The sequence below is a fragment of the Pseudopipra pipra genome, chromosome 14, assembly GCF_036250125.1.
Source record: "Pseudopipra pipra isolate bDixPip1 chromosome 14, bDixPip1.hap1, whole genome shotgun sequence".
Taxonomy (NCBI): Eukaryota; Metazoa; Chordata; class Aves; order Passeriformes; family Pipridae; genus Pseudopipra; species Pseudopipra pipra.
Window position 1 is genome coordinate 16,509,058 of NC_087562.1, and position 26,489 is coordinate 16,535,546.

The window sequence follows — 26,489 nt, forward strand, 5'->3', positions numbered from 1 at the left end:
GCTGCCTTCAGCTGAGGAGGTCTTAGGAATGAAATCAGAGTAAACAGGATGAATCTCCTCTAACAGAACAATATTTGTGCCTGCTGCCTTTCGTGTTGTTTCATTTATTCAAAAGGAAACTAAGAAGGGGCTCAGCAGTGATGGAGGGGAGGAAGCAGCTCAGGAAAGGTAATGAGTTTTTCTTAAAAAGTCCATGAACTGCATGAAAACACAGAGGCATCCTGGGTGCAGAATGATAACGGCCCTTCAGTCAATCCATGACTGATTTCACATTTAAACTGTAGATCATCTCAGTACAAAGCCTTTTGTGAGCCTGAGATGGAGAACTAGAACCAGCATTTCAATGGCAACGCTCTGGATGTTCAGCCAAAAGCTCTGTCAGCAGAGCTGGGCTTCTGGGGAAGAAGAAGAAGCCCACAGCTCTGAGGACACAGGTGCCTGAGGCAGAGCTATTGCTGGGGCATCTGACCTGGTCAGGGATAATGAGGTGCCCTCACACCACTAATTAACATCCCACACTAAAGGTACATGGCTTAAGCTCCCTTCTCCTGCAGTCCTATCCCCTGGGCCCTCCTGGGACGAGGACTTTTATGGTCGTTCTGCTGGCAAGGACTGGGAGATTGGAGCAGAAGAGACTACGAGGGACACCAGAAAATACTGACTTTCTATTCCTTTGGTCCTTTTGGATCTCATGATGGTGAAATGCCATCAGCAGCCCTGGAGTTAACACCTTGCGGGCTGCCATGGAAGAGCACGAGTGACAGATGCTCTTCTGTTCAAGTGCTCCATTTTGGCAGGGCACAGATCCCCCCTGCTGTGTCCAAGCCCAGGGAAGACTCACCAAAGGACACGTCATTGAAGTCAAGGCCAGTTGTGCTGAAATGCAGGCTCAGTCCGGTGACGTGGCCCCTGCGAGGACGAGGACAGAGGAGGCAACGGCTTGGTTAAAGGGAACTGCAAAGCCTTTGGCCGTCCTTCCAGCTCAGGTGGGTCAAAGCTGGTGTCAGAGCCCCGTGGGTGTCGAACCAGCTCCGCACCCTGTGCTGAGCACGGCGTCCGTGGGCACAGGAGGCAGCCAACAGCTGCTGATGGGGCTCAGGGCACCACAGCAGGCAGGGCATGCCCCCGAGGTGCTGCTGGCCCCATGGAGGACCCTGTACACACACCCAGAGATGGTCTGTGCCCTTGCCTTAGGAGAAAGACCGACTCACTACTTTTCTCTTGCAAAGTAATAACCTTTTAGTTATGTTTTATCCATTTCCCTTATATTATTAGTAGAATGGACTGCAGATTCCTTTTGTTTCTTTACTACCTTGATTCAGTGCCTCCCAACAGTGGCCCAGACACAGTCACCTCCAAAGCTCCAGAGCTCCTAGCATCAGCTTTCCTGCCTCCACCACATTAGCCCACCAGCCCATGGTTCAGACTAGCTGGGACAAGCCGTCGTGCTGCTGTGGTGCTGAAAAGGGAGCTTTGCCTCTCCTGTCATCACCCCTTCTCCCCTTTGCTGGGCGAGGATTATCTTTTGCAATGGCACCAGCCCATGGGATGATGCCCAAGTCTTTGTGACAGTCCCTGCTGCTGCAGAGCTCCCCATCTCCCACCCCAGTCCCTTCCTGCTGTGGAAAGGAGGTCCCAGAGCACTCCCTGCACAGGACTAAGGAGCACAGCCTGTGCCTGTGCACGGGCACGAGGGATGATGTGAGGCTGCTGCTGCCCCTTTGGCACAGATCATTAACAGAGGATTTTAGAACCACTTCTGGCTGCAGAGTCACCCAGGCTGGCCCATCTCCAAAGCCCTGGGTGTTCATAGGGGACATCCCAGACCAGCAACTGCCCAGAGCTGATGCCTTCCCACTGCCTGGCACGGCCAAAACGGAAGGAAGTCCCTGCAGGAAGGAGTCACTCCAGCTCCTGGGTACCTGCACTGGGCAGAAGGCACCCCCACACTAAGGGGATGCCAACATCAGAGCCAAGACTAAGACCTCAAGCAACACCTTTTTTCTCTGCTCCACCACCAAATGAGGCAGGTGGGAGATGATTACTCAGAGACAGCTACAGATGTGCCCACCAAGCTCCCAGAGCCTTCCTCACCTGATACTCAAGGTCACAGGCTTAGGGCATTCAGCCACATTGAAATGGAACTCTTCCTCGAACTCCCCCAGGGTGCTGGAACTGAAGAAGATCTGGATGGGCAGGATCCCATTGCGTGGAATAATGCCCTGCTGGGGCTGAAAGGTGAAGCAGGAGCCGTGGACTGTGGTTGGAGGGATGAGCCGGAAGGGAGCATTGATAGCTCCTGTGTTAATCAGGATTGCCTGCAGCAGCAAGAAAGCAAAATGGAAATACATGAGCAACCTTCCTTTCTTACAGAAGGCTGAGTTGCTTTCTAATAAATTATTAACCCCTGGAAAGGCAGAAGATGCTGTGTGCTGCTACGTGGCAGAAGCCAAAACAGTACAACAGGTGCCTTGAGTCTGAGGCTGGAACAGAAGGCTCTGAACACTTCAGCTTTTTGACCCAGTGTTGCTTTCATGTGTTGAGGGGTTGTTTTGCAGAAAGCATCCCAGCTGATCTCCAAGGGAGGTTGCCAAAAAGCAGGAATTGGGGTTTCATGAACAACAGACAACACCTTTCAGATCCTGGAAAAGGATCCAGATTCTGTGAAATTCCCCAGATTTGACTAGTAGGTCAAATATTCCCTGCTCACAACTGCCCAACTTGCCAGAAATTCCACAGGTCCACCAGGCTCCCCTCTGCCCGAGGAGCCATCAGGATCTACCCCAGCCCCTGCTGCTCACCTCGTAGCTGTAGGCTTCTCCAGCCAAAACTTTCCCCATGTCCAGTTCCGCAAACTTGAAACGGAGGCAGGGCCCGAGGCCTTCCCCTGTGAGGCACAGGGGCAGCCTGCTCTCACGGCCTGGGGAGAGATTTCCATTTCAGTAGAGTAATTCTTACTCTCTTATCCTGCTTTTTCCAGGCTGCTTCAATGCTAGTCCCTGACTCCGAGATGGGTGAGACCAGCTCCTGATGCTCTGGGGGAAGAGATGGACCCTTCTCTTCCCTCAGGTGATATGCCTTGGGGCTGGCTTCCAATTTCCAACCCACCCCTTGGGCTTGTTTCCCATTTAGCCACCACTTTGCACCCTGAAAAAGCAATGCTGAGTTTAAAACATGATTTCCGTAGTGATAGGACAAGGAGTAATGCGGACAAACTGAAAGAGGGGAAATTTAGGTTAGATATACAAAAGAAATTCTTCCCTGTGGGGGTGGTGAGACCCTGGCACAGGTTGCCCAGGGAAGTTGTGGCTGCCCCGTCCCTGGCAGTGTTCAAGGCCAGGCTGGACGGGGCTTGGAGCAACCTGGGCTAGTGGAAGGTGTCTCTGCCCATGGCAAGGGGGTTTGGGACTAGATGATCTTTAAAGGCCATTCCAACCCCTTATCATTCTATGATTCTGATTTCCTTCCCACGCACTTGGAGGAGCTTTGAAATCCATTCAGTGAAGGGACAAAGCTTGCAAAGAGTTGGGCATTGCTGCCTGGCTTCTAACTAAATTGGGGGGCAGTGGCCCTACAGCACAGGACTTTGTTGCCAAAGTCTTCAGCTTCTGCTGCTTTCTGACACTCAGCATCTTGTTCACAGAATGTCCCCGTGTTTGGTGACTGGCTTGGAACATGATTCTCATCTGACCATGTCAACAAACAGAGATGCACAGTTTCACACGATACAGGACATCACAAGGAATGCCTTGGGAGCAACTTTTTAAATCCCTGCTTTCCTTCCACAGCTCTAACAATGGCAGTTGGTGGACAGGAAGAGAGTTTGTTAGCATGAGCCCTGAGTAATTACTGTAGATGGTATTTGTTGAGTTATCCCTGCACAATTACTGTCTAAATAAAAAGCTGTTTCATGACACTTGTATCCATCAGCTTGGAGCAGGAAGGAAGGCAACAGAGTAGCTGGGTTAGGGATTGCAGTGCCCTCCAGAACGGGAGCCTGGCTGCTGGAGGACCATGGGCCTCCCACCTCTTTCTGGTAGATGGGCAAACCCAGAGTATTCCCTGGATGGAAACCTGACAGCCATCTCCCACTTTAAGGTGAAAAACACTAAGCAGCACCATGCAGAGACAGAGAGGAAGGACAGGGGAACCTGAACCACACTGCTCTGTGAGTGTTCCCTGCCCTGTGTGGGCACAGCAAAGCCACCACCTCTGTGAGGGGGTGACTTGGGGTGGGGGAGCAATGATAACTGCTCCCAGAAAAGGACTTGACAGCACTCCTGGAAGCTGAGCACAGCAAGCCCAGTGGCCACCACCTGGACACACCTCAGCCTGAGAGCCAGAAGGTGACAATTCCCATGCAGGGAGAGAAGTAGGTGCTGGCTAGGGGTGGTCCTTCTGCAGACAGCCTGGGCTCAGCAGGGCTCAGCCACCTCTGGTCTGCTGTTGTCTGGGCAGTGGGAGGTGATCCAGGCTCAGGGAGCACATTTCTACCTCAGCTCCTACCGCCCGATGATGGATCCATGAGGAGCCATCCTGGAGGTCAGTGCTCTAGAGGGGCTTAGTGCCCATTCCTTAAAGCTGTTCTGCTCTGTAGCTCTTTGGCCTTTGAGGAAATACTGGCAAACCCATGTCATGAAAGCTTAACCATGCACTGCTTGGATTGTTCTGGGATCAGTGTCCTGAGCCCTGGCCTTGCATGGGAGACCACCAAGAAGCCGCAGGGACAGTGCACATGAGCCAGCACTGCTCTGCTGACCATGGACCCTTCCCAGCACTTCCATGGGAGCCCAGTGGGCTGGAAGAGTATTTGCACCTCCCCCTCACTGTGGGTGAGAGAAAGAGGAGAAGGAGCCATACCTGAGATCAAACAGTAGGCCATTTTTCTATAGACTTGGGCATCTTGGGGTTTAAAGAACACCTTGATCTCAGCTGAGCAGTGTGGTCCAACCTCTCCCTCCTAAAACAGAAAGAAACAGCAAACAATTTACCTTCCAATATCACATTTCTTCTTTTCAACCTGTAAGCCTTTACTTAAGAGCAAGGAGTGAACAACACAAAGAGCCCGAGGAAACACTCCAAAACCAGCTCAACACAACCGCAGGATGCTCTTAATGCTCAGCTGATCAGCTCCCACTCTACAATATTCCTACTGCTCTGACACAAGCTCTTGGTCACATCGTGCTGCTGTCAGCTACAGTGGTGTGAAACTGCTGTTGTGTTGACACTGGTGGCTCTTGGCCTTAGATGGGCTATAGGAGTAATCAAGAAGAGAACACGATCCCCTTCCTTGGAAAGAAAAAACTTAGTTCAACTTATTTTAAAAGAAAGCAGAGGCTGGGATTATTGTAGGGTTTACTCCAAGATGAGGAGGGATTTTGCACTGCACAGACAGCGGGGATTCTTCATCTCACGCTGTGCCAATACTCATAATCAGGGCTCTGGTTGATGGAAGGACATGGAGGTCTGCTTGCATAAACAGAAAAAGATTTTCTGTCCCTGCGTGCAACAGAACTCAAAAAGTTCATTTCAAAGTCTTGTGTCCAGGCTCCCAGATGACACTGGAAGGGAGACTCAGACATGCTGTAAGTCCTGGTTCCAGGGAGGGACTGGCATTTCCATGACCTTGGGCTGAATTTGGCCTCCTTTTCGCTTCAGGTCAATCTGTGAACTGACAGTGCTCCAACACCCTCTGCTAAGCCCCACACATCACGTGTAAGCTGTGCCCCTTCCTGCGGTAACTGATCCCTCTGGACACTGCAAGGACGTGCACCAAGCTCCCTTGACGTCGAGCCCTTGCAGCAGAGCTCAGCTTTAGGCAGGTTCCTGCTGCCTTCCAGGAGCCCACAGGGTAGCAATGCTTTTTGCAAGAAGCTCTCCAGCCTCACCAAGAACCTGATGTCTTCTCTCTGGGCACATCAAGCCAGCTGAGGTGGGGATCTGCCGAGTGAGCTCATTCAGGGAGGGGGAGGAGGTTCTCAGCTATCACTTACCAAGGGCTCAATGGTGAAAACATCGTCTGAGAACAGCATGGGGTCTGCTTCAATCTCTGCTGTCGCCTTCTCCAACTTGCGGTCGTAAAGCCTAAGCTCCTCGTAGTGCTTCTCTACGGAGAGCCTCGCTGTCTCCAGGGGCGGCCGAGACAGATTGAGAGACAGCCTGCAGCCACAGGGAGAAACAAAGGCAGCAGGTCATTTAATAAGCCACTTATTTGCAGAGCTGAGTGTAAGTGCAGAAGCAGCAAAGCGCTCAGGGAGGAGCAGCAGCAGCTCCCCAGCAAGGGGCTGAGCCCAAGCCACGGGGCAGCGCATTCGGAAATGTTTCTCCATGGCTGACCTGCAGCGCTGGGCATGAGGAGGGCTCTCAGCCACTTAGATGGCAACCCTCTGCTCAACCTCCATCAACAGACAGTGATTTCACCATGATGTGCCAGAAGGCCCTGATACTCTGCACCCCCACCTTCCACTGCCTTGTGTTTATATAACAAGTGAATACCTGCCCGAGTGCAAGAAGCGGAGTCACAAATAGGACGATTGATTTAGGGGCCACTCGCCTTGGAGGACCCCCAGAGTGGACCCCTGACAACCACTGAACTAAGACCTGAGCATGTGGAATGGCAAAACTACTCCCACTCTCGCCTCTCATGCTAATGAAGGACTGTATAGAAGTAACTCACATAAATGGCCAGGAGACAGAGGAGCTAACTAAAAAAATAAACCTTTATTCTAATAAAAGGGAGAGTTCACTCAACAAACCTCAGTGAGGTCTCTCAACTCAGTGGAGGCTGCAGCTTCTTTTATCCCCTTTTCCTGGAGCACACGTCCCTCCCTGTTTCTCCATTGGCTGTGATACTCTGGAGTTACAGGCTTCCCAGCAGGCCTACTGTGTGTCCCCCATTATGTGCTGATTAGGTGGCTCTGGAGGTCACTGACATTGTTCAAGGTGAGGCCACAGCACTTCAAAAGGGAGGACAGGGCCACATGATCCTCCAAAGCTGCTGGTTGGTCCCCCTGTCTCTGGGCAAACTGCACCTCTCCCGAACTGACAACTGAACAACCAGCAACTTTGTTGGCTCTTTACTGCGAGCTGTGACTGCCCTGCAAACTTTGCAGGAACACCTACTTGTTCCTAATACCCTAAAGCACTCAAGAGCACAAGCAGCCCCTGAGCCCATATGTTAGTTTTACCCTTGGGCAGTGCATGTCACCGCATCTTTCAGACCAACCTGATCTTCTGTGGATGCTCCTCTGCCTCGGTAGCAAAAGCCTTCCACTGGAACCGGGCTGTGACGTTAGTTCTGTTGTGGATGACCATGGTTCTTTGGCTTGACAGTGTGAGATAAGTCTTGTCAAATTCCAAAGAGTATTTCTCCAGCCCGATGTTGAAGTCCTTAGCTTTTCCAAAAAGCCTGGTGTGGGTATCTTCATCTGGAACAAAGCAAAGAGGAGTCTGTGCTCAGCTCACTCGCTGATGGAATTAATTACAAGGACCAGAGCAAACCACAGGTAAATCTCATCCCTGTTTGAGGGCATCCACTTTATCAACCCCCTAAACACTAACTAGTTTTCACTTTTCTTTGTGGTAAAGCTGGGATGGGGCAGTGCTGCTGGAGGGGGAATTCAGGTGGCTGGGACAGTGGGGAGTTGGTAGAGGACTGGGGTGGGGGTGCAGGATGGAGAACACCATGCTGACACCAGGGTCCCCCCAGGGATGGACCAGCACACAGCAACACACCACATCCAGAACAGGGACAGACTCAGCCTTGGCCCCTTCTTTGCTCACTTCTGAGCACTGAAACACACGGAGGCTTGAAATGAACAGTTCTACAAGTAGTTTGCAGAGCAAGTCTAACGTTATTCTGCTTAGAAAGGGCTCTGCTATTTTGAAGGATGCAGGGTGAGTGCACCTGCAGTGCCCAGCACTCACCAACTACGTCGTAGTGCACTGCCAGGGATGTGGAATGATGCCCAATCTCCCTTGGGTGATATTCCACTGTCACTTGCATGGCTTCACCAATGTCGAGGATTCCCGTGGCTGGACTGACAGTGAAAGGGCTGCAAGACCAAGAGAGAGATCAGGACTCTTGGGGGAGGTTTGGGGATATTTGCAGTCTAGTTCACTTCAGCTGACTTGTGCAAGCAAGGAGCAAAGCAACCACAGTCAGCAGAAGACAGACAGAACACACAGCATCAGAAACAGCTACTGACTCTCTTCTGAGGAGATGCAGCCCGCAGAAAATCCTGTTGGATAAAATGAACTCATCTCCCCCGTACTCTGCATGGAGGCTCAAGGGTCTGACTGCCAACAATCCCATCAGAGAGTGGTTTGGGAAGAGCACAGAGAGGGTTAAGAGCTATTTGCATACACAACTTGACATTGACTGCCTCAGAAATTTCTCTTTTTCAATCCCCTATTCAAGAAATGCAAACGGCAGGGCACTACCTGTCCTGTGAGATTACAGCCTAGGAATCAACAGGGAGATTAAAGTCTTCCTTGAAGACCAGAGAATAATGAGTTTAATTTGCAGTGTGGTTGTGTGGGGTTGTTTTTCCCCTTGTAAACATCCTGGTTTAGCCCAAGAAAGGGCACGTTTTATCAGCATTTCAATGAAAGCTGCTCGAAGAAAAGGAGCAATGAAAACTGAATGAGTGCAACTGCAAATTAGAGCAATACAGTGACATGGAAACAATACCCAAAAGGAGGGTCCCGTTTACAGCCTGAAGGATTCAATCCCAGCTAAATGAAGTGCCATTAAGAGCAGCACAGCAAGGGAGCTGAACAGGAGGTTTCTGTGTATTCACCAGCCATGCAGTCTGGGATTCTGGAGTGTCATCAGCCTGGTAACTCTTTGCTCGGCCCACCAGAGAAACAAGGGAAATAATTAGGCAAATGTGTGTGCAGTTTGGATTTAACAGGAGCAATTTGGCTTTGTCACCAGGTAAACAGCTCTTGCCTGACACAAAAATCAGTGCTTTAATGCTTCGGGATAGCTCAGGTGAAAGGTGCTTCTGCCCAGTGGCTGCTGGGCTTTGTGCTCTTTGTACAGCCCCACTGAGAAAACAAAAGTTTAGTGCTTTGCTGATGGTTAATTTGTCACCTTAAAAACATTTCCTGGGGAATCTGATGATTATTAGAGAATGCAACACAAAAAAAAATAAATAAGAAGAACAACTGGAGCCGTGTGCAAGCTGAACTTTGTTCCTCTCAGTGGTGACAGCTGATGGAATTGCTGCTCTTTCTGCTCCTTAAGGAGCTATTGCTGCAATTAGGGGCCTGACCCGGGCCCATTACCACCAGTGAGAACATCACTACTGGCTAATGGAGAAGCCTTGGGCCAGCAGTGTTTTTGTGCTGGGCCTGAGACTTTGGAGAGAGAGGAGGAAAGACAAGGTCCCACCAGCCCCAGAGCTGGATTACTCTCCGTGCCCCTGCATCTGCCCCGATGGGGGTGCCAGGACTGCTGCAGGGCTCTGCTGGGGCTCAGGGGTTTGTTGCCTGGCCTGGGAAAGGCATGGAATTTTTTTCCTGTTCTTTTGCCAGAAATTTTTCCAGAACAGAGAAGCTACTACTTAAGGGGAATCCCTGGCAACTCTTCAGCACTACCTTCCCTCCCATTCCCTTCCTACTCCTGCCCCATGTCCATATACTCCTGCCCTCAGATGGCTGGATGGGGAATGAGACTCCTGGCGCTGACTTCAGGGGATGCCTGAGAAAGAAGGTGTTTTCCTATTTTCAAATTCTCAGAAGAGGATCCAGCCAAGTTCAGGACTAAGAACTCAAGTGCAAATCAGTCCCTGCATCTCCGACATTTTCACATATTCCCCAAATTGCTCCTGTTTCTTATACACCTGTGCATATGCCTATGGGCAGATGGTAGATCAACAGGTATGAGAGGACCTTGAAGAAAGTTCCCAAGGAAGAATGAATGACAGTTTGACAAAAATTTAACCAAGAACAAAATAAATTGAAAAAAAAGCAGAAACACGGGAACTTCAGAGTATTTTAAAAGAAATCTGAATGAAAGGTGGGGGACACTTAATTAGAATAAAATGCTTCCATTCAAATATTAAATGATCTGCTTGAAAATTTATACTGGCTTTCAAAGGTTCTTCGTGAAACAGGAGAGATAACTGATGCCCTCAGCTGACAAGGGAAATCAGATCGGCTTTGACTAACAGGAACGGCACAGGCTGTTCACAACACAGCTCACGTTGGGCATCTGATGAGGGGCCCCCTGATGTGCCACACGCTCGAGGCCTCCTGGAGAATGGGTTTATTTGGCTGACACTGGGAGGCAGCCATTTCAGAAGGTGTTGGTGCTCAGGAGAGTGCAGACCAACTACTAACGTGTTCCAGCAGTCCCCAGGAAATCTGGGAGAGACAAAGCTCAGGGCTTGCATCCTGCTTAAAACACTAGAAGCAACAGCAGGCCCCACATGTCCTGCCTGCTTCCAGCTGTGGCTGCAGTGCAGCAGCTCGGATGCTCTGGTTCCTTTGGGATACTCTTTCCCAACTCTGCCATCACCCAAAGGTGTTTTGCACTAAGACAGATGAGCTGCTTTACCTCTCAGTGCTGAGGTTGTAATAGGCTTCCAGGTTCCCGGTGTTGCGAACCAGCAGAGTCTTCTGGGTGCTGTGGTTGACGGGACACGATGAGAAGTCCAGCTCGTCAGGGAAGTCCAAGATTGGGCGGGCACCAACAGCCCGGATTGGCACAGTGAACTTTTCCCTTTCGCAGATGCAGACAAGCTCGTGGAAATGGTCTTGCAGGAAAAGAGACTGGCAAAGCACAAGGCATTGAGTGCCATCCTCATGGCAGAAGAAAAAGTGCTGTTTTCTATGAGCCTTTGTGGGCATGAATTTACCTCTTCCACCCCAAAAATGACCACTAATTCATACTAATAAAGGCTGGAGAACAGAGCACGTGAAAAAGCATCATTTTTGCTCCATTCCAATGGGAAAGAATAAAGCTCTCTGGATCTTTTTGTTCCTCTGGTATTTTCCATAATTAAACCCCTTCCAGTGAGCCTAGAGATGGCTAAACATCAACAGCCCTCCCTGTCATTTCCCTGCTGTTCCATCTGCCTCTTCCCTTGTGAACGTTCAAGAATAGGCATGGAGGGAAAGCAAAGCCCTCTAGGCCCGGCTGCAGGGACTGGCAGCACCATGCTGTGCCAAGGTGTTTAACCACTGCAGGGACTGGCAGCACCATGCTGTGCCAAGGTGTTTAACCACTGCAAGGACTGGGCAGCACCATGCTGTGCCAAGGTGTGACCAGCTCCAGGCTGCCTGCCCCCAGCCCAGAGCTGACCTCACAGCACGGGCTGGGCTATAACCAGTGTGCAACAAACACTGTAGCTTTAGAGAGAATGTTCCTCCAAACTCACCTTGCTCCCCTTAGGGATGAAAAGGATGTTTATAGTGCAAAATGAGCCTGCTGGTATCTGATGGCACACACCATTGGGGCCGACCAACTTGAAATAAGGTGAGCTGTCCATGCTGACCTTCACCAGCCGATTAACCTGCAGGAAAGACACAAAATGGTGATTTTGCCACTTGTGGAAACCTGAGGAGACCTGGGTGTGCCCTGGTGACAGCCTTCCTTGACCATTTTCCCAAAGGACTTTTAGCTCTGGAGGTACAAGCAGAGGATACACAAGGGAAATCCCTTGAATCCCTTCTGCCTGGGCAAAGCAGCTCGGCCAGAGGCAGTAGGGCAGTGCCTGCTGGGAAGGAAGGTCAGGCACCAGCAGTATGGAGATAGAACACCTGAATCAAGTCATCCTCATTTTCAACAAGCCCAGAGAATCTGCTTGCTTCTGCCTGCACACAGCCACGCAGCCCTGTTCCAGAGGGAGAATGTGCTACTTGAAGGCCAACCAGCACATTATCCTGGGGAAAGGAAGAAATTCCCTTCGAACAGACTGAGTTAGAGTGGGGAAGTCCAGCTGTGGGGAGATAGTCATATGGGCACACCAGCAAGAGGAGACCAGACACTTGGCCTTACTGGGAAACTGAAGAGAAAAGGAGGAACACAGCACGACAAAGAGACAAGCCCCAACACAATGAGATGGCAAAGAGAATTTAAATAGGCTGTAAAGAAGCAAGGGAGAAGCACAAGACACTGCCAGGAAAGGCTGGTGCAGAAGATGAAAGCAGTCAGCTTGCCAGAGTGATGGAAAGCCAGACGGCCCTGCAGGCTGTGTCTATCAACTCTAGGCTTCCAAGGTATTTTCTGCCTGGAGAAACATGACCAGCACTGACAGTGTGGTTTCATTATTAAAAGCCAATCTCAGCTCTCCAGGGGCTCTTGCTGCCTGGTGATTATGGCCAGGCAGCTGCCAGTGCAGGCAAGCCAGAGTGCTGTGCATTCCTGCAGACACCCTGCTGCCATTTTCTGCCCTCAGGGGAAGACAGGCACAGGGACAGCAAACAGGCATTTTCTAGCACACTCTCCTCTTCTAGCACAGCTCCACATCCCAGCACTTACCTTGCCTCTATTCCTCAGAAGCAGGCGCATTTCACAGATCTTGCCAAGGGGATAGTTTTGAAACACAAGCTCAGATGGGAAAGGCTCAAGCAAGGTCTTTTTCTGGTCAGGTAATGAGAACTGGAGAGACAAGAGAGAGCAGGAAGAGGTTCAGCTGCTGAGAGGAAGGTTTGTGAATGACACTCCTCTGTTGATTCCCGGTGAAGGACAGGCTCTTGGTGACTTGGTCTGCCCAGCTGCCACTGGGGGAACAGTACCTCACCCACCTCTGCTCTGAGCTGATCAAAAGCTGCTGGACCACACTGAGAAGGCTCAAGCTGAGCAGCTCTTTTGGCAGGAGTTTCTCCAGCTTTCCTTCTCCAAAATGCCAGGCAGCACTTGCCTCCAGCACAGCCCTGTGCTAATGGAGTCCCAGAGCTCTGGGCACTCACTGAGCACTCAAGCAGTAAGTGAAACCCAAGAATTTACATCAGACTCCATAGGAAACAATTTTTGGATGACCTTTACTCTGAGGCAGGGAGACTGAGGCCCACACAACTCCAGACTCTAGAGCTTAGACACCAGTAAGAAGAGAACAGCACCAGAGAAGGTTAAGGCAAAAAGAAAGTACCACAGTAGATAGGAATAGGACAAATAAGGTGAATGCTGGATGGGGATAAGGTTCAGCTCTCTTCTCAGCAGTGCTGGACAACTTGAGTAAGACTGGAGTTGTGTTAAATTGGGAGTAATTACCTCAGGCCCTCAGCCTTCAAAGGCCAGCGCTGCCACTGTGCAGGGAATCCTATGACCCCCAGCATTTGTCAGTGACAACACCAAAGCAAGAGGTGGCTCTTTCAGAGGAACAATAGAAAATGGCAAGCTGGTGCCCTTTTGTCCTGCCCCAGCCTTCCCCCGGTATCGTGCCTTCACCATGGTAGCTAAACTCCAGCAAACCCCACCAGATTCAGTAGAAATTATTTGTGTTGGCTTAGCACAGATCAGGACTCCAGCATCTCACTAGGAGAAAACGTTTTGCCTTTACCCCAGCAGAAGGAACTCAACCACCACCAGCAGTTTGGAATAACAACAGGACCCGGACACCGAGGTGTTTCAATAAGCTGGAGGCAAGGCACACAGCCTCTTCAAATGTCACATCAAACAGCAAGGAAAAGGGCAGGAAAAGGCTACCTTGCGTTTGGAGTTCTCACTTGTGCCTGGGTGCTGGACAATCTTGGGCAACTTTGTCTCCTGAGGGCTCTCTGGCTTCTTCCTGAGCCTGAGACCCATGTTCCTGATGTCAAAAATGGTAAACTGAAAGGCAAAAAAACCAGCAAGAGCCTCAGAAATGCCCTTGTTCAGAAAGGCTTTTCTTGTTCAAGTGGCTCTGATGAATCATTTGTGATCACAGCCACCAGGACAGTCCTGGAAGTTACCTGCTGAAATATTTAACATCAGAAAACTAATGGTATCGAGCAGAACACACTTGCTCTAACCAGGCGGCTCTGCCTCGTTAGCTTCTCCATGATTTGATGTGACACGTGTGGGGATTTCTGCTCTTGGGGCATTTGCGTCCTCTTTACTTTCACTGGATTGAGCCAGTGACCTTTGCAGAGAGTGGCAAACTGCCCTAACTCCATCCCTGCCCAAGGCTCACAACCCCCAGCGTGTGAAGATGTCACTGCTGGCTGAGTGTGAGAGAAGCAGAAAAGCAGCGTTGTGCCAAGACAAGAGGTGCAGAGCAAGAGGTCCATAGTTCTCTCTTTGTAATTAGCACAGGTTTTGTCTCTGTCCTCACAGTCCTATCCACAGAAGAATACAGAGAGATGTCCTTGACAGAGCCTCAGCACTGGGTCACCTCCAGCCAAGTGAGCTCCAGGCAGCAAAGGGGACGTTTGTGGGTGGGAAGGAGGACTTGCCCCAATTCCACTGCTGCCTGCAGGGCTGGATCTGTGCTCCACACAGGAGATGAGACAGAACAACTGGTTAGGAACCTGTTCCAGGGGGGACCAGCCACCTCTCTCAAGGCTTCAGGCAGCGTTTGAGCTGCCCACCACGTGCCCAGGTGCCTGGAGGGCAGGTGTGGTCAGAGAAGCACAGTGACTGTGCCAACCTGACAGAAGGAATTCCTGTGCTTTACATTTGTTTAACTTGGCTCCAGCGGCACAGCCAGGCAAGACTCTGGACTGTCCCTGACACACCATGACAGCCCCTGCCAACAGAAGCACGGCCCTAAGACCTGGGGAGGGGGTCTGTAGCTTCACGGTGCTGCTGGACAGCAGGAGGGGCTGGGAGAAGAGGGACACGGGAGGAGTTTCCAGCCTTAACACAGCTCCTGGCCACAGCAGGTACTTACATTCTTGGGCTTCTCAGGCTCTTTCGGCCTTAGAGGACGAGCCAGCGCCTCTCTCTTCAGGAATCTGGGATCCATTCTGAAGGATGTTGTGGGTGGATAAGTTGTGGCAGTGTCTCAGCTCACCTGGAAGGAGCAACAATGGAATGCTGAAAATCCAGAATCCCATTCCTGGCAGACCCAAAAGATACAGTGGTGCTGCGAATTTTATATTATTTGAAAGTAGCTAAGTGCTTGTTTGATATAAGTAAGCCAGAATTGTTAGGCTGGAAGTTAGACTTTATTTGAACTATATGGCTACGTTGTGTAATTCAAAGATGGATCAGAGTGAAATCTGGAGCTAACATTCTGAACATTAATAATAGTTACAAGAGACAAAGCTGTAGCTTAAATATTACTTGAAAATTCTTAGCTAGAGTGGACAGCCCATAGCTGGTGGTATAGGAACTGTAACAACCTCCTCTTCTGCAGGCCAACCAAGCCCAACTTCCTCAGCCACTCCTCACAGGACTTACCTCTAGACTCTGCATCAACTGTGTTCCCCCTCCCTGGACCAAGTCCAGGGAGGGAGAATCTTTACTGCAGTGAAGGTCTCCGAACCAGATACAGTACTTTTGCCTGTTGAGAAACGCAAATGGATTTGATGTGATTATTTCACTGAACTCAAGGGCAACTTTTGATAGCTACCTTTGTACACATAAATATAGATGTTCCCATCTCTGTGCCTGCATGTGTGTGAATTGATCATGGTCTATGTAGTAAGCAACCAGTTCAGAGTGAACCTTGCCATCAAACTTTGCTAGGTCACTGAGGAGACACCATTAAAGGAACGTGAGCCCTTAGAAACACAACATATGGGGGAGCAGGACCACGTCAGACTTTATCCGAGTGGCAGTTCTTCTCCAGCATCCTTATCCTACAAGAAGCTAAGGGTAAACAATCACCAGCCTGACAACCACCTCTCTCTGTTTGTGTCGTACAAAGTCGGTGTGCAAGAAAGGGCAAGAAGAGAAGACAACTCCAGAAAGTGGGTCTCAAGCACTAGAAACACAAGAACACGACACTGTCTTATGGACACCAGGAGATGCTGCAGCAAGAGCTAGGATTTAAAGCTGGAAATTACCATCTAATGGGGAATGGAACATTAATCTGGATTTCAGTGATTTATTACTTGGTCTTGAGAATAACTGGGTTGTGGGAGCCCAAACCCAGCTTTCAGCAAAGGAAAACAAGGCTGACAAACATCTCGTGATTCAAGAAGTTTGGACCCTTGTCCAGAGACCTGTTGATGTGCAAACCGGAGATATAAACCTGGCTCCAAGAAGAATTAAGAAAGGACTTTTTGGGATGATTGTTAAAACTATGTCTAAACCCCTGTAATCCCTCTATCCCCCATGTAATCCTACTAGAAGAAAAATTAACTATTTGGAAACTGCAGTAAAAACTTGTGTAATTCCCTAATTAACATAGGTTGTCCCCTTCATTAACATGTCCAAACGCAGATGCCTTTAAAACAATGTTCTCGTGTTCAATAAACTATTCCAGTTCCCCCATACTGGGATCGTGTCTAGCTTTTATTTTTCAGACTGCCACTAACGTCGCCACAACTGTGGGGCTGAGAACCTTCTAACATTTAGAAGATTCGTCAGCCATCGGCTGGCTGGACCAAGGGAAGCAGCACTCCTTGTGTTTCGGTGGTGTGTGCGTAGTCAGAACTGAAAGAAGGCGGAAGATGTGCACGGAAACTTGTCCTCAGCAGGCGGGAACTGCTGAGTGAGCTGACTACGAACTCCAGATTGGGTAATTATTTTAAAGACTTTGTAACGATAAGTAGGGTACAATGGGGACTCAAATATCTTCTGAAAAAACCCCACATTTATTTAATTTTAAAACGCGAGCTTAAGCAGCATAGCGCGAAAACTGACGAACAGCCCTTGCAGAACCTGTTGCTGTGGGCCCAGCGTCACATGTCAGAACTGAACATTACCGACCTTCTTGATATGTGCGTGGGGGACTCGGCAGCCGCCCGAAAAAGCCCCAGCAGCTGCTGCCCGGGACGGGCCCCAGCCGCTGAGCGGAGCGCACAAGCACACTGCAGCCCGACACACGCTGCCCGGACAGAGCCGTGTGAGACAGAACCATGGCCACCGCCGCTGCAGCCACCCCGGGCAGGGTCGGGGGGGAGCCAGCGCCAGCGAACTGCCGCGCTGCCTCGGCGAGTTCCTGTATCGCCGCCCGCTACCGCGCTCAGCAGCAGCAGCCAAGCAGCGGCCAGGGGCACGGGTTCAACACGCCGGAGCACGGGTTCAACACCCCCCCTGAGGGGGGGACACCACCTCCGGCGCCCCAGCAAACTACGAGATCGAGAGACCCGCGCCGGAGGAAGCAGCAGCGGGACCCGAGCGGGGACCGCTCAGAAGGCAGGAAGGACCCGGAACTCGGAAACGAAGGAGGCACCGGGAAAAACAAACACAAGCAGAGCAGGAGGTATGCAAAAACCAGGGCTATGGAGCGTGGGCGGCGGAGAGGATCCCACAGAATCCCCGGGGGGGCTCCGGGAAAGGTCCGAGGGAGGAAAGAGCCCGAGCGGGACCAGCGGCGAAGGAGGGAGCGAGCGGAAGCCCAGCGGCAACAGCACGAGAGAAACCCGGGAACAGGGACCCCAGAGACAAACGGAGTGGGGCGGACACAAAGCTGCCGACTTCAACAGTAGTCAAAGCAGCAAAAACCCCCTTCCTTGATTTTTTTTTCCTTTTCCTTTGCAGCCTTGTGAGAAATAAAGAATCGGTTTTATTACAAGCAAATATAAGGCGTATCGCGGAGTTGTAAGACGCCGGATTCAGCCTGGAACCGGTGTCAAGGAAACATGCGGACGGGAATAAGGAACTGTAAAATGAGTATTAGTAAAGAAACCCCTTATGCCACATGGCTGATCCTGAGAGACCCCATACTGCTGGACACTCCACCTCCTATTACGACACAGAGGAAAACGCCTCTTCTATGATGTAAACAGGGTTGAACCTTAAGACTGTTTAATAAGCGGGACTTTTGAATTGGAAGGGGTGTTCTTGGGAATCCTGTATGCCTAGGACACCCAATACGTGTTGTAATTTTTCCTTTTTGTTTTATTCCTTTTGTTTTGCAAGCTTTTGCCGTTTTTCTAAATTTAATAAAATGAGATTTTTCTCACAGCCTGAACTTAGAACTGGTCTTTTTTTGGTCACAGAAAGCTCAGCTTTGTGTTCAGAGCACAAATGGCCTGAGCTTGGGCAGAGGAACCAGCTGTGCCAGGACACAGCAGCTGAGGCCACCTAGGGAAGCAATGAATAAATATGGCCAGGGCTGGGGAACAATTCGTGACGTGTCTCAGGAAACCCGGGTCTATCACAGCAGGGTGTCAACCTTAACATCATCATCTTTACCTTCCAATAAAGGACACGAGTGATCTTCAAAGACAATTCCCCGCAAGGGCTCAGTTGGTGAAGAGCCCGGTCAGTCTTTGCCTTTCGGCAGACTAAAAGACTGACTTTTTGGAGAGTCAATCTCTCCAAAAATTCGCTTGGCGAAGCGTTGAATGTCGCTGCCTGACAGAGCTCAGGCCGCAGGGAACAGGGTAGGATGAGAGGGAACAGGGAACTGAGGGTGTCGCGGCGCCAGCACCAACGCAACAGTCGCTGTCACAGTGTTGCAGTTGCCAGGCAACGGATGGAAGCTGGAAGGGAGCCGTGAGGGGCTGTGTGGAGGTCGTGCAGTTTATATGCAACAGAAATAATGTGCTATTTACTATACTAAATTAAAACCCAAACCTCTTGATATGCACTTGTACATGCCATGGCTAAACAGGTTCCAGGTTCCCGCCTGGTTCCAGCAGAATACCTGAATATCTGGTTTACGGCCAGTGTTCTGTTCAGGTTTCACTGAAATTTGAACAAACGTCATTCACCTTTATCTGTTTTACATAATCACTCTAGGAAATAATACATTGACTAGTATGTTTAGAAAATGTTGTAGTTCTTCAGTGAAAAAAAAGTACAATTAGTAGGTCACTTCTTGCTTGCCCACACAGTTGTACACGTCTCTGAACTGTTGTTCCAGAAGACTGATGTTATCACATCCTATATTTCTCTTTGGCATTCTCTTTCAGAATACAGATATGCTAAAGGAAAAAAAAAGTACAGCTTTAGTCAATCTTTACTTTCAAAGGAAATTCAAGAAAGATTTTCAGTCACATTACTAGAATTGTGAGGAAAACACCCCAGAGCCATTTTTGTCGCAAGTTTCCTACTTGCGGTAAAGTTGTGATGTTAATATTCTTTCCAAGCTCACCTGTAGCATATAAATTTATATATTTTGTAGAAGTCAGGTTTGTTCAATTCTTTTATCCTCCTTCAGGCTGCCGTGCAATAGCACAAATTGTTTATGTCTTTAACAGAACTTCTTTGTCTCATTAATCAGACTTTCAAGTGAAAAACTTTTCCACTTAACTAGATTTAAGAAAGTACTTTTGAAAACAAAAGCAGGAAAAAAAGATCAGTTCTTTTTATCAGCTAATGCTCACTCAGAGCAGCCCAAGGAGGTTGTAATGGAACAAAGGAAGAAATATCTTGATGAACACATTACACAGTGTAGGGAAAACCTTCACTTACAGTCCACACACAGTCGTCTTAAAGACTTGGCTAGAAAAGAGTAACATAGGATTGCACTAAGAGAGACAATCAAATGAATGTCAAATTACAAGTTATTTCCTTTTCAGATGTGGTCAGTAGACTGTGTGCTGCTCACCATCCTGGGGGATTTAAAATGTGGTACACCACAGATGGGCCACAGGACTTGTGGAGTAGAGTCATTAAAAGATAAGGCATGAAGAAGTTCTTATGCATTTACATTGAATTACCAGCTTGGCACCTTAAAAATTATTTGTGCTTTTAACAGAAGTTTCTAGTCAGATTTGAGGGTTTTGTAGTTGTTGAGAAGCTCTAAGTGGATATTCTTGCTGGTTACCTGTGGTAGCTTTCATACCTAGCAGCGGAGGCACATGCATATACTTACATTTAGATCTCTGAAGTATTCGTTATAGTCAAGGGCATATCCAACCACAAATTTATCTGGAATTTCAAAGCCTATATCTGTAAGAAAGTACAATTCTTTTTATACTCGGGTGGTGTAAATAGTTTTTAAGTACACAGTTTGTATTCAACTCATGCTTGAACTAAGCACAATTGCTGACAAATGTCAAGCTTTCGGGGTACTGAGCACAATTCCTTAAGAATCAGCTGTAAATTGATAACAGAGGTTAGAATATAAACCATTCCCATCAGTTAGTAATACAGTTAAAGTGCTAACAGAATGCATTTTATGAACAAAATAATTGTTTAAAACCTAGTTATGAAGTAGTCCTGAAAGAGGAGACAAGGAGTGAGATTTTACTTGTGTGAAAGTAGTTGCACTGCGACTCAATAGGACTTTTCAGTTTGAAAAAAAGGCAAGTTAAATACAGAGTCAAAACAATTGCCCTCTGGGGTCAAAGTCAAACCATACACAGCTAAGGTTGGATTCTGTTTCTGGTATCTAAATAGTTAAATTTATATTTAATTATTTTATTTATTGATTTTTAAAATTAATTTTTTTATCAAATAGCTTATCCTGTGCTCAGGCCAGCCAGGGGGATACAATGAAGTGGTCATGAGGTCTCAGGGTGAAGTAACTGTTCATCAGTTCACTGGGTTTCATGTATTTTCCACCTGTTTCTCTTGGCCTTCCTGAAATTTATATGCCAGTTGTCAGACAGACCACATGAAGTGAAATTATGAGACTGTATTTTGGGTAACCAGAAAAACACAATACTTACAGTCTGGCCTGTAACCTGGGCTTTGACATGTCCTTTTAACAAGCAGGCTGTAAGGCAGAGCAGAGAAGGTAGAAGCTGTAAACTTCACTTCTCCCACCCCTCCCCTTAGGCTTCTACAATCATGGAGTTAAATTAAAACAGGGAGATTACTGTAATAGAAAAAGGTACTTTTCAGCTTTATAATGGAGGGAGAAGGAAAGGTTCTGATCTAGGTTTGTTCTGGAGGTCCAAATGGCTCTGTGGTTTTAAATTCAGGTCCTTTCAGTTCCACATCCCAGATCGTTATCCTTCCATGTATCAGTGCCTCAGCAAACTATAATAGCACAGAGAGGGAAGCACATTCAAGTGGAAGGTAAAGATTTTAGTGGGGAGGGAGGGAGAAGGGGACAAGCTGTGCAATGTCACTCCAGTTTCTTCCACAAAGTCATATCGATTCTTGGTTTTCCTGTGCCCTTTGGAAGAAACTGAGAACCTCCAGGACAGTCACTAGAAGGAGAATAACCAGCACATAAAACAAGAAGTATAGTGATCACTTGATAGACACAGGAACATTCCCCAAAAATTCATTTCAGAGATCTACTAAAATATGATGTATAATGCTACTTAAAGTAATCTTGCAAGATTCTGGAAACTTGTATTACTGACAATTTTAAAATGTTGTCATTCATGTATTGAGGCAACTGATGTGGTTATAGAAAACGGATGGAACAGAATAATTCAAACAGGAGGAAGTAGGCAAGAGAGAATCCATCAGATTTTATGGACTACAGAGAAAGAGCCAGAAAACCTTTTTAAAAATTTTAACAATGAAGGTGGTAGTGCATGGGTAAGTTTCCCAGTTTAATAAACACCTAGTTTTTCAGTAGCTGGATAAGGATTGCATCCTGCATTTACTTCTTCTCCCCCCAAACTTCAAACCAAACCAACACCCACCAGCATGCATTGCCTATTCACCCAGATGATTTTGCTATATCAATACAATAACAATACATACAGTGGCCATGTTATTATACCTTACAACTTTAACCATCCTTGGTTTCTTGTCTTTTATTTTTGAAAGTAGTGCTTTCATTGTTCTACCCGTCTCAATAATGTCCTGAAAGAGATTAAAGAAATAAACTGTCCTTTGAATCTGAAAGGAAAACCAGACTGTCAGTGGATTAATTTAGAGCATAAAACCCTGGCAGCCCAGTGATATTGTTTTATATGCAATATGTACTAAGTTGCAGAAAGGGGAGAAAAATATCCATGTCATTCCCCACCCCCTCCAACCTTTACTTACCTCTACTACTAACACATTCTGGTAGAGATCAGGTAGGGAGAGAAAAGAGAGAAAAGAAAATATTTACATGGCAACATTCAGTAAATTATATGTCCAGGAAAAGCACACTACAAACTTTAGTTATTAGGAAGTTGCAATTGATTTTCAAAGGAGCTTACTTTAGTTATTAGGAAGTTGCAATTGATTTTCAAAGGAGCTTGTTGCTTAACTACTGACATTACTTTAGTACTTTCTGAAGAGTCTTTCTGTAAGTATTTATGGAAACTTAAAACACGATGAGTCAAGTTGTATCTATTATTCTATGTATAGCACTAGTATTCTAGAGCCATCCTGATGAGTCAGTTTGGTATTGTTCATTTCTAGGGGCTGTGGGATAAATTGTGGATCCACTGAGGTCAGTGGGAATTACTCACTATTTCAAAGTCCAGCATTTTAAATCAGTGTCAAGTGGCTGTAAGTATGCAGTACCAAAATCTTAATAAAGATGAACTTCCTGAAAGATAAACAAGAACAGTTCTTTCCCTTTAAAAGGTAAAGATGCTAGTTCATACCTTCCCATTTAGTGTAGACAGTTCCTCACCAACAAAACTGATTTTTCCTGTGGGTGAATCATTCTAGAAAGAGAAAGAAGAGAGGGAAGTCACATAAAACATGCTAAACAGTGTTATCCTGTATGTATGTATGAATGGTGTGCTGCTCTTGCTTTTTGCAAGAGGAGGATGTTGGATCCCTGCTGTGGCTTTGTCATGTTGATTCATTCTGCTGTATGTTTGTTGAAGTGAATGTATAACATCCATCTGTTCATTGGGGCAGTTCAGTAAATCAGTTCCTTTTCAGTGTGTAATCAGTTGAATTGCTTTGAACAGAATATATGCATAAACTCAATTTTTGTGGAGTTTTCATGTAAACTACCAGCATTTAGAATGTCAATCTATGCAGAGAGTCAATTTTCCAAAGAAAAGAAAATTGCTTACACAGTAGCTTTTTATTCTAACAAAATCCACAGTAATAGGCACAGATTTGTCACCATTTTGATTTAGTGCTTTTATATGGTCCAGCAAATCAGCAAAGAATTTATAGCCTCCTTTAAGGACACAGAGTGCAACAATGTCATGACTTCCCATGTCTTGCATGATATCTCTAGCCAAGCGTTCTGTCCTGGGAGATAAAAAAAAAAAAAGAAAACACACTCTGTAAAGTGTTCTGTATATCACACTTGTTTGTCCATATATTAAGCAGTGTCCAAGTTAAAATTCTGATCTTGCTGTTAGGTTTTTATAACTAGCAAGTTGTGACCACAGGAAGAAATAGGAAACTTATGTACTTGCAGTGCACAAGATGATGCCTAATCCACTTGACATATTGTTGGTTTCATCCATAAATCTAAACATTAAAGGATAGATGGGTTTGGAGATATTTGAGGTACTATGGAAATTTAACTGGTGCTGTAGAGGAATCTTTTCCATAACCCTCTCCTGTATTAAACTCTAGAACAGGAGTGTTAGAGCTGCAGAGTTTCCATGTTTCTCATGGGCTGCACAGGGAAATTATCATTGACTTCACTTTGCTCTTTCCTCTCATACCTGTCCAGGATGAGTCCATGAGGAATGAAGACTCTTTCTAAATCTTCTTCATAATGCTTAGGAATGCAAAATAGATTTTTGTTGTAGCCACTTTGTTCGTCTCTTATCTGCAAGTGAAAGGTAAATAGCTCTGAGTAGCAACAGAGTAATATAGGAAAAAGCTTTCCAGTCTGATAATGTAAAGAAAGAATTCCCCCCACCCAATAATGTGTCAAAATAGAAATATTTCTGAGAGTTTTTGATCTTTCTGATAGAACAATTCACAGTCTGATAACTTAGGAGCTAGTGTGCTTGTCTGAGTTGTGACTGGATAGACAACTACTTTGCCCCAGTTATTGTAAGAGAAATTCTCGGCCATCATCAACCCATTAAAAAAACCCAGCCAAAACAATAACAACCCCCCCTTGTATTCCATTTCCCCTTCTGCAGAGCACAGTAGCTTGATCGTGTGGTAGACAAGCAAAAATTAAAATTTAAGGCAAGTAGATTGGGATTATAGGCCAGCAGGTTACTTTGGGGTGATGCACTACCTCGACTATCATTTTCCATTGTGTAAAAGAGAAAATTCTGCCTCCTAAGAGTGAATTCACAGCTGAACGTTTGACATACCAACCACCAGAGGACAGGGGAGATGACTCACCCCAAAGGAGAAGGTTTGAGATGGCAGTGGGAAGAGGAGAAGCTGCAGAGGGAGCCCATAGGTGGGAAGCAGGGACCTGTTTGTGCTGTTTGCCCTGTGAGCAGAGATCCCCAGCATGGCTGGGGACAGGCCATGGCTGCTTCCCACCCGTTAGAGCTTTAACCCTTTTGACACCAAGATTTAGAATTACAGTTCTTTATTCAATATACTCATTCCACCAGGCTGTCACACCCAGAGGTGTCCTTCTAGAGGCTACACATTCTCCGTTTTGGGCTTCTTTTCTGGCCCCAAACAGATCTGTCTGTGGATTCAAGACCTTAGTGGATGCTTTGTTCATTTATAACGTGGTGGTACAAAAGCAGGCAAGAAAAAAATATATAATGAGGTAGAAGGAATTGTGAAAATGAGGGCTAATATGTTTGAGAAATAAGTCCAGAAAAAATCAAATTAGTGAGATTTTGTCACATCTAATATTGCCCTGCTATTGTTAAAAATACAGAACTGACTGAAAGAAACATTCAAAGCTGGCTCAAAGTTTCACTAGTGCAAAATAGGTTATGTACACACCAATCACATTCCACAGAACTCAGTACAGTGCTTTGCTAATAGCACAGAGCTGTGGACTAGGCAGTGATAGCATAAAGTATTGATAACAAGTTAACACCTGCAAACTCTTTAGAAAGATGAATTGTTTTTAATTCTCCTTTTTTTGGCATAGCAGAGATGAGTACTTAGGAAGAAAAGAAAAATGGACTGTAGGGAACAGTAGGAGGTTATTACTTGCAAAACTCACAGCAGCCAAAAATGAGATAAGCAATTACTGCCATTTATTTTAAGTTGGCCATGAATAGCTTACTGCGTTTAAAGATAAAGCTTGAGACAGGTGTTAAAGATTTCAGAGAACAGATTATTGTATTACAAGGCAATGCATAAAGAATCTCACCCTGGCTGGACTAACTGTATTCTGCAAATACTCAGGATTGATAGGCCCTAGTGGTCCAAGATACACACACAGAATAACCTCACAGCTGAGCCCTGGTTGAGTGGCAGCAGTACTATTTTGCCTGGTTTAGCCACTATTTTCTTCGTGGCTAAAGTCAGCAAAGTAAAAGCTTAGGTGAAGGACTGTTTTTAAATTAGGTTTATTCGTGCCTTATTGATCTTGGGAGAGGCTCTGGCAGTGACACTGGTATGAATGTGGGTCAGCCTAGACAATGGCATGCACAGCAGCTTCAGTGCAGTGCAGAGCTGCTCATTGTTTGAGTGTTGGATTAGCCCAGCTGGACAGCTTGAAAAGGGGTAATTTCTGCCTGTGTGAGGTTGCCAGTGGTGAATACACAGGCAGGGTATGGGGTTCTGTCAACAAGAGTCAATGACAACAGGAATTCATTAGAAGCATTGGTACAATAACAGTGTTTATTTGAGATGACAGGAACACCGAAGCATGATTTTCATTTGGAGTTCCAAAAAAGCACCTTTAAGGGTAGTCACTGACATGATGAACAGTTTAAAAAGTTCTGTTTGTTTTATTGCTGGATTTTGGTTTGTTCTAATTTTTTCCCAATATCCCCATCTCTCTTGCATTCTGCATAACTGCAGCTAAAATGCAATGACAATGCTACCTGTGATTGGAACAGTTTCTTTTGCCCAATCATGATACTGACTGCAGTGTTTAATGGACTTCAGCTTTACCATTTGCTTTTGCATTTATAAATTGGGCTTTCATCTGCACAGCAAGTTAAAGATCAGCCTCCTTGACAGTAAGTTCAGCTTCCTGCTGCACTTGATGAGAGGCATCACAACTGGCTCAGCTCAAGTGAGGGAGGGGCTTTGTCCATGTTAATGTACCTATGGAATAAAGCTAATCTTAAGGCTTACAGGTGTGCACAGTCATCACTGTTTAGAGCTCCTCCAGCAGTGCACCTTCGTACCTTTTATTTGGTTAACAGCTGTGCTTCTTGAGGGTATTTTGTGCAAACAATATCTGTTACATTAATACTTTGCTGCTGTGTGTGAAGGCTTTTTAAAGGTCTGATGGAAGGTTCAAGAACAGAACCTTAAGGATTGCATCAGTTTGAGCACCACATCACCATAGCAACCTGCTGCATACACCCAATAGGCTCATAAAACCATTTGTATGGTGGCACATGCTAAATAATACAGCGGCAGCCCATAATAATAAAGCAGTCGGCTAAACTATCATACAAAGTAATTAAATTTTTAAATCATGAGTTTATAACTTGAGAAATTAGTTGTTTAATTTAGTTTCAGTGTCATCTGTTGTTCAATTACTGTGGGTTTCTGAGTTTAAGGGGGA

General features: G+C 46.9%; 1 protein-coding gene and 1 long non-coding RNA gene across 3 annotated transcripts in view; both read right to left on the bottom strand.

Moving 5' to 3' along the window:
• LOC135422205 (hydrocephalus-inducing protein-like) overlaps positions 1-18,467 on the bottom strand; it is a 59,833-nt gene extending 41,366 nt beyond the window's left edge. Inside the window, exons 1-14 of one of the 2 annotated variants that reach the window (XM_064671255.1) lie at positions 18,242-18,467; positions 15,335-15,437; positions 14,823-14,945; positions 13,658-13,780; positions 12,491-12,610; positions 11,388-11,522; positions 10,565-10,779; positions 7,927-8,054; positions 7,226-7,427; positions 5,994-6,159; positions 4,861-4,960; positions 2,802-2,920; positions 2,095-2,318; positions 842-909 (exon numbers count right to left, since the gene is read on the bottom strand). In XM_064671255.1, the coding sequence (XP_064527325.1) occupies positions 842-909; positions 2,095-2,318; positions 2,802-2,920; positions 4,861-4,960; positions 5,994-6,159; positions 7,226-7,427; positions 7,927-8,054; positions 10,565-10,779; positions 11,388-11,522; positions 12,491-12,610; positions 13,658-13,780; positions 14,823-14,897 (1,675 nt within the window). In that variant the 5' untranslated portion in view covers positions 14,898-14,945; positions 15,335-15,437; positions 18,242-18,467. Of the gene's footprint in view, positions 1-841; positions 910-2,094; positions 2,319-2,801; positions 2,921-4,860; positions 4,961-5,993; positions 6,160-7,225; positions 7,428-7,926; positions 8,055-10,564; positions 10,780-11,387; positions 11,523-12,490; positions 12,611-13,657; positions 13,781-14,822; positions 14,946-15,330; positions 15,438-18,241 lie in introns of both variants that reach the window. The other variant, XM_064671257.1, reaches the window with a different exon arrangement.
• A 1,486-nt stretch (positions 18,468-19,953) lies between these two features.
• LOC135422208 (uncharacterized) lies at positions 19,954-22,063 on the bottom strand. Its single transcript, XR_010434370.1, has 3 exons — positions 21,950-22,063; positions 21,681-21,763; positions 19,954-20,714 (listed from the first exon to the last, which is right to left on the bottom strand). It is a non-coding gene; the product is annotated as an uncharacterized LOC135422208 (long non-coding RNA).
• Between the last annotated feature and the right edge of the window lie 4,426 nt (positions 22,064-26,489).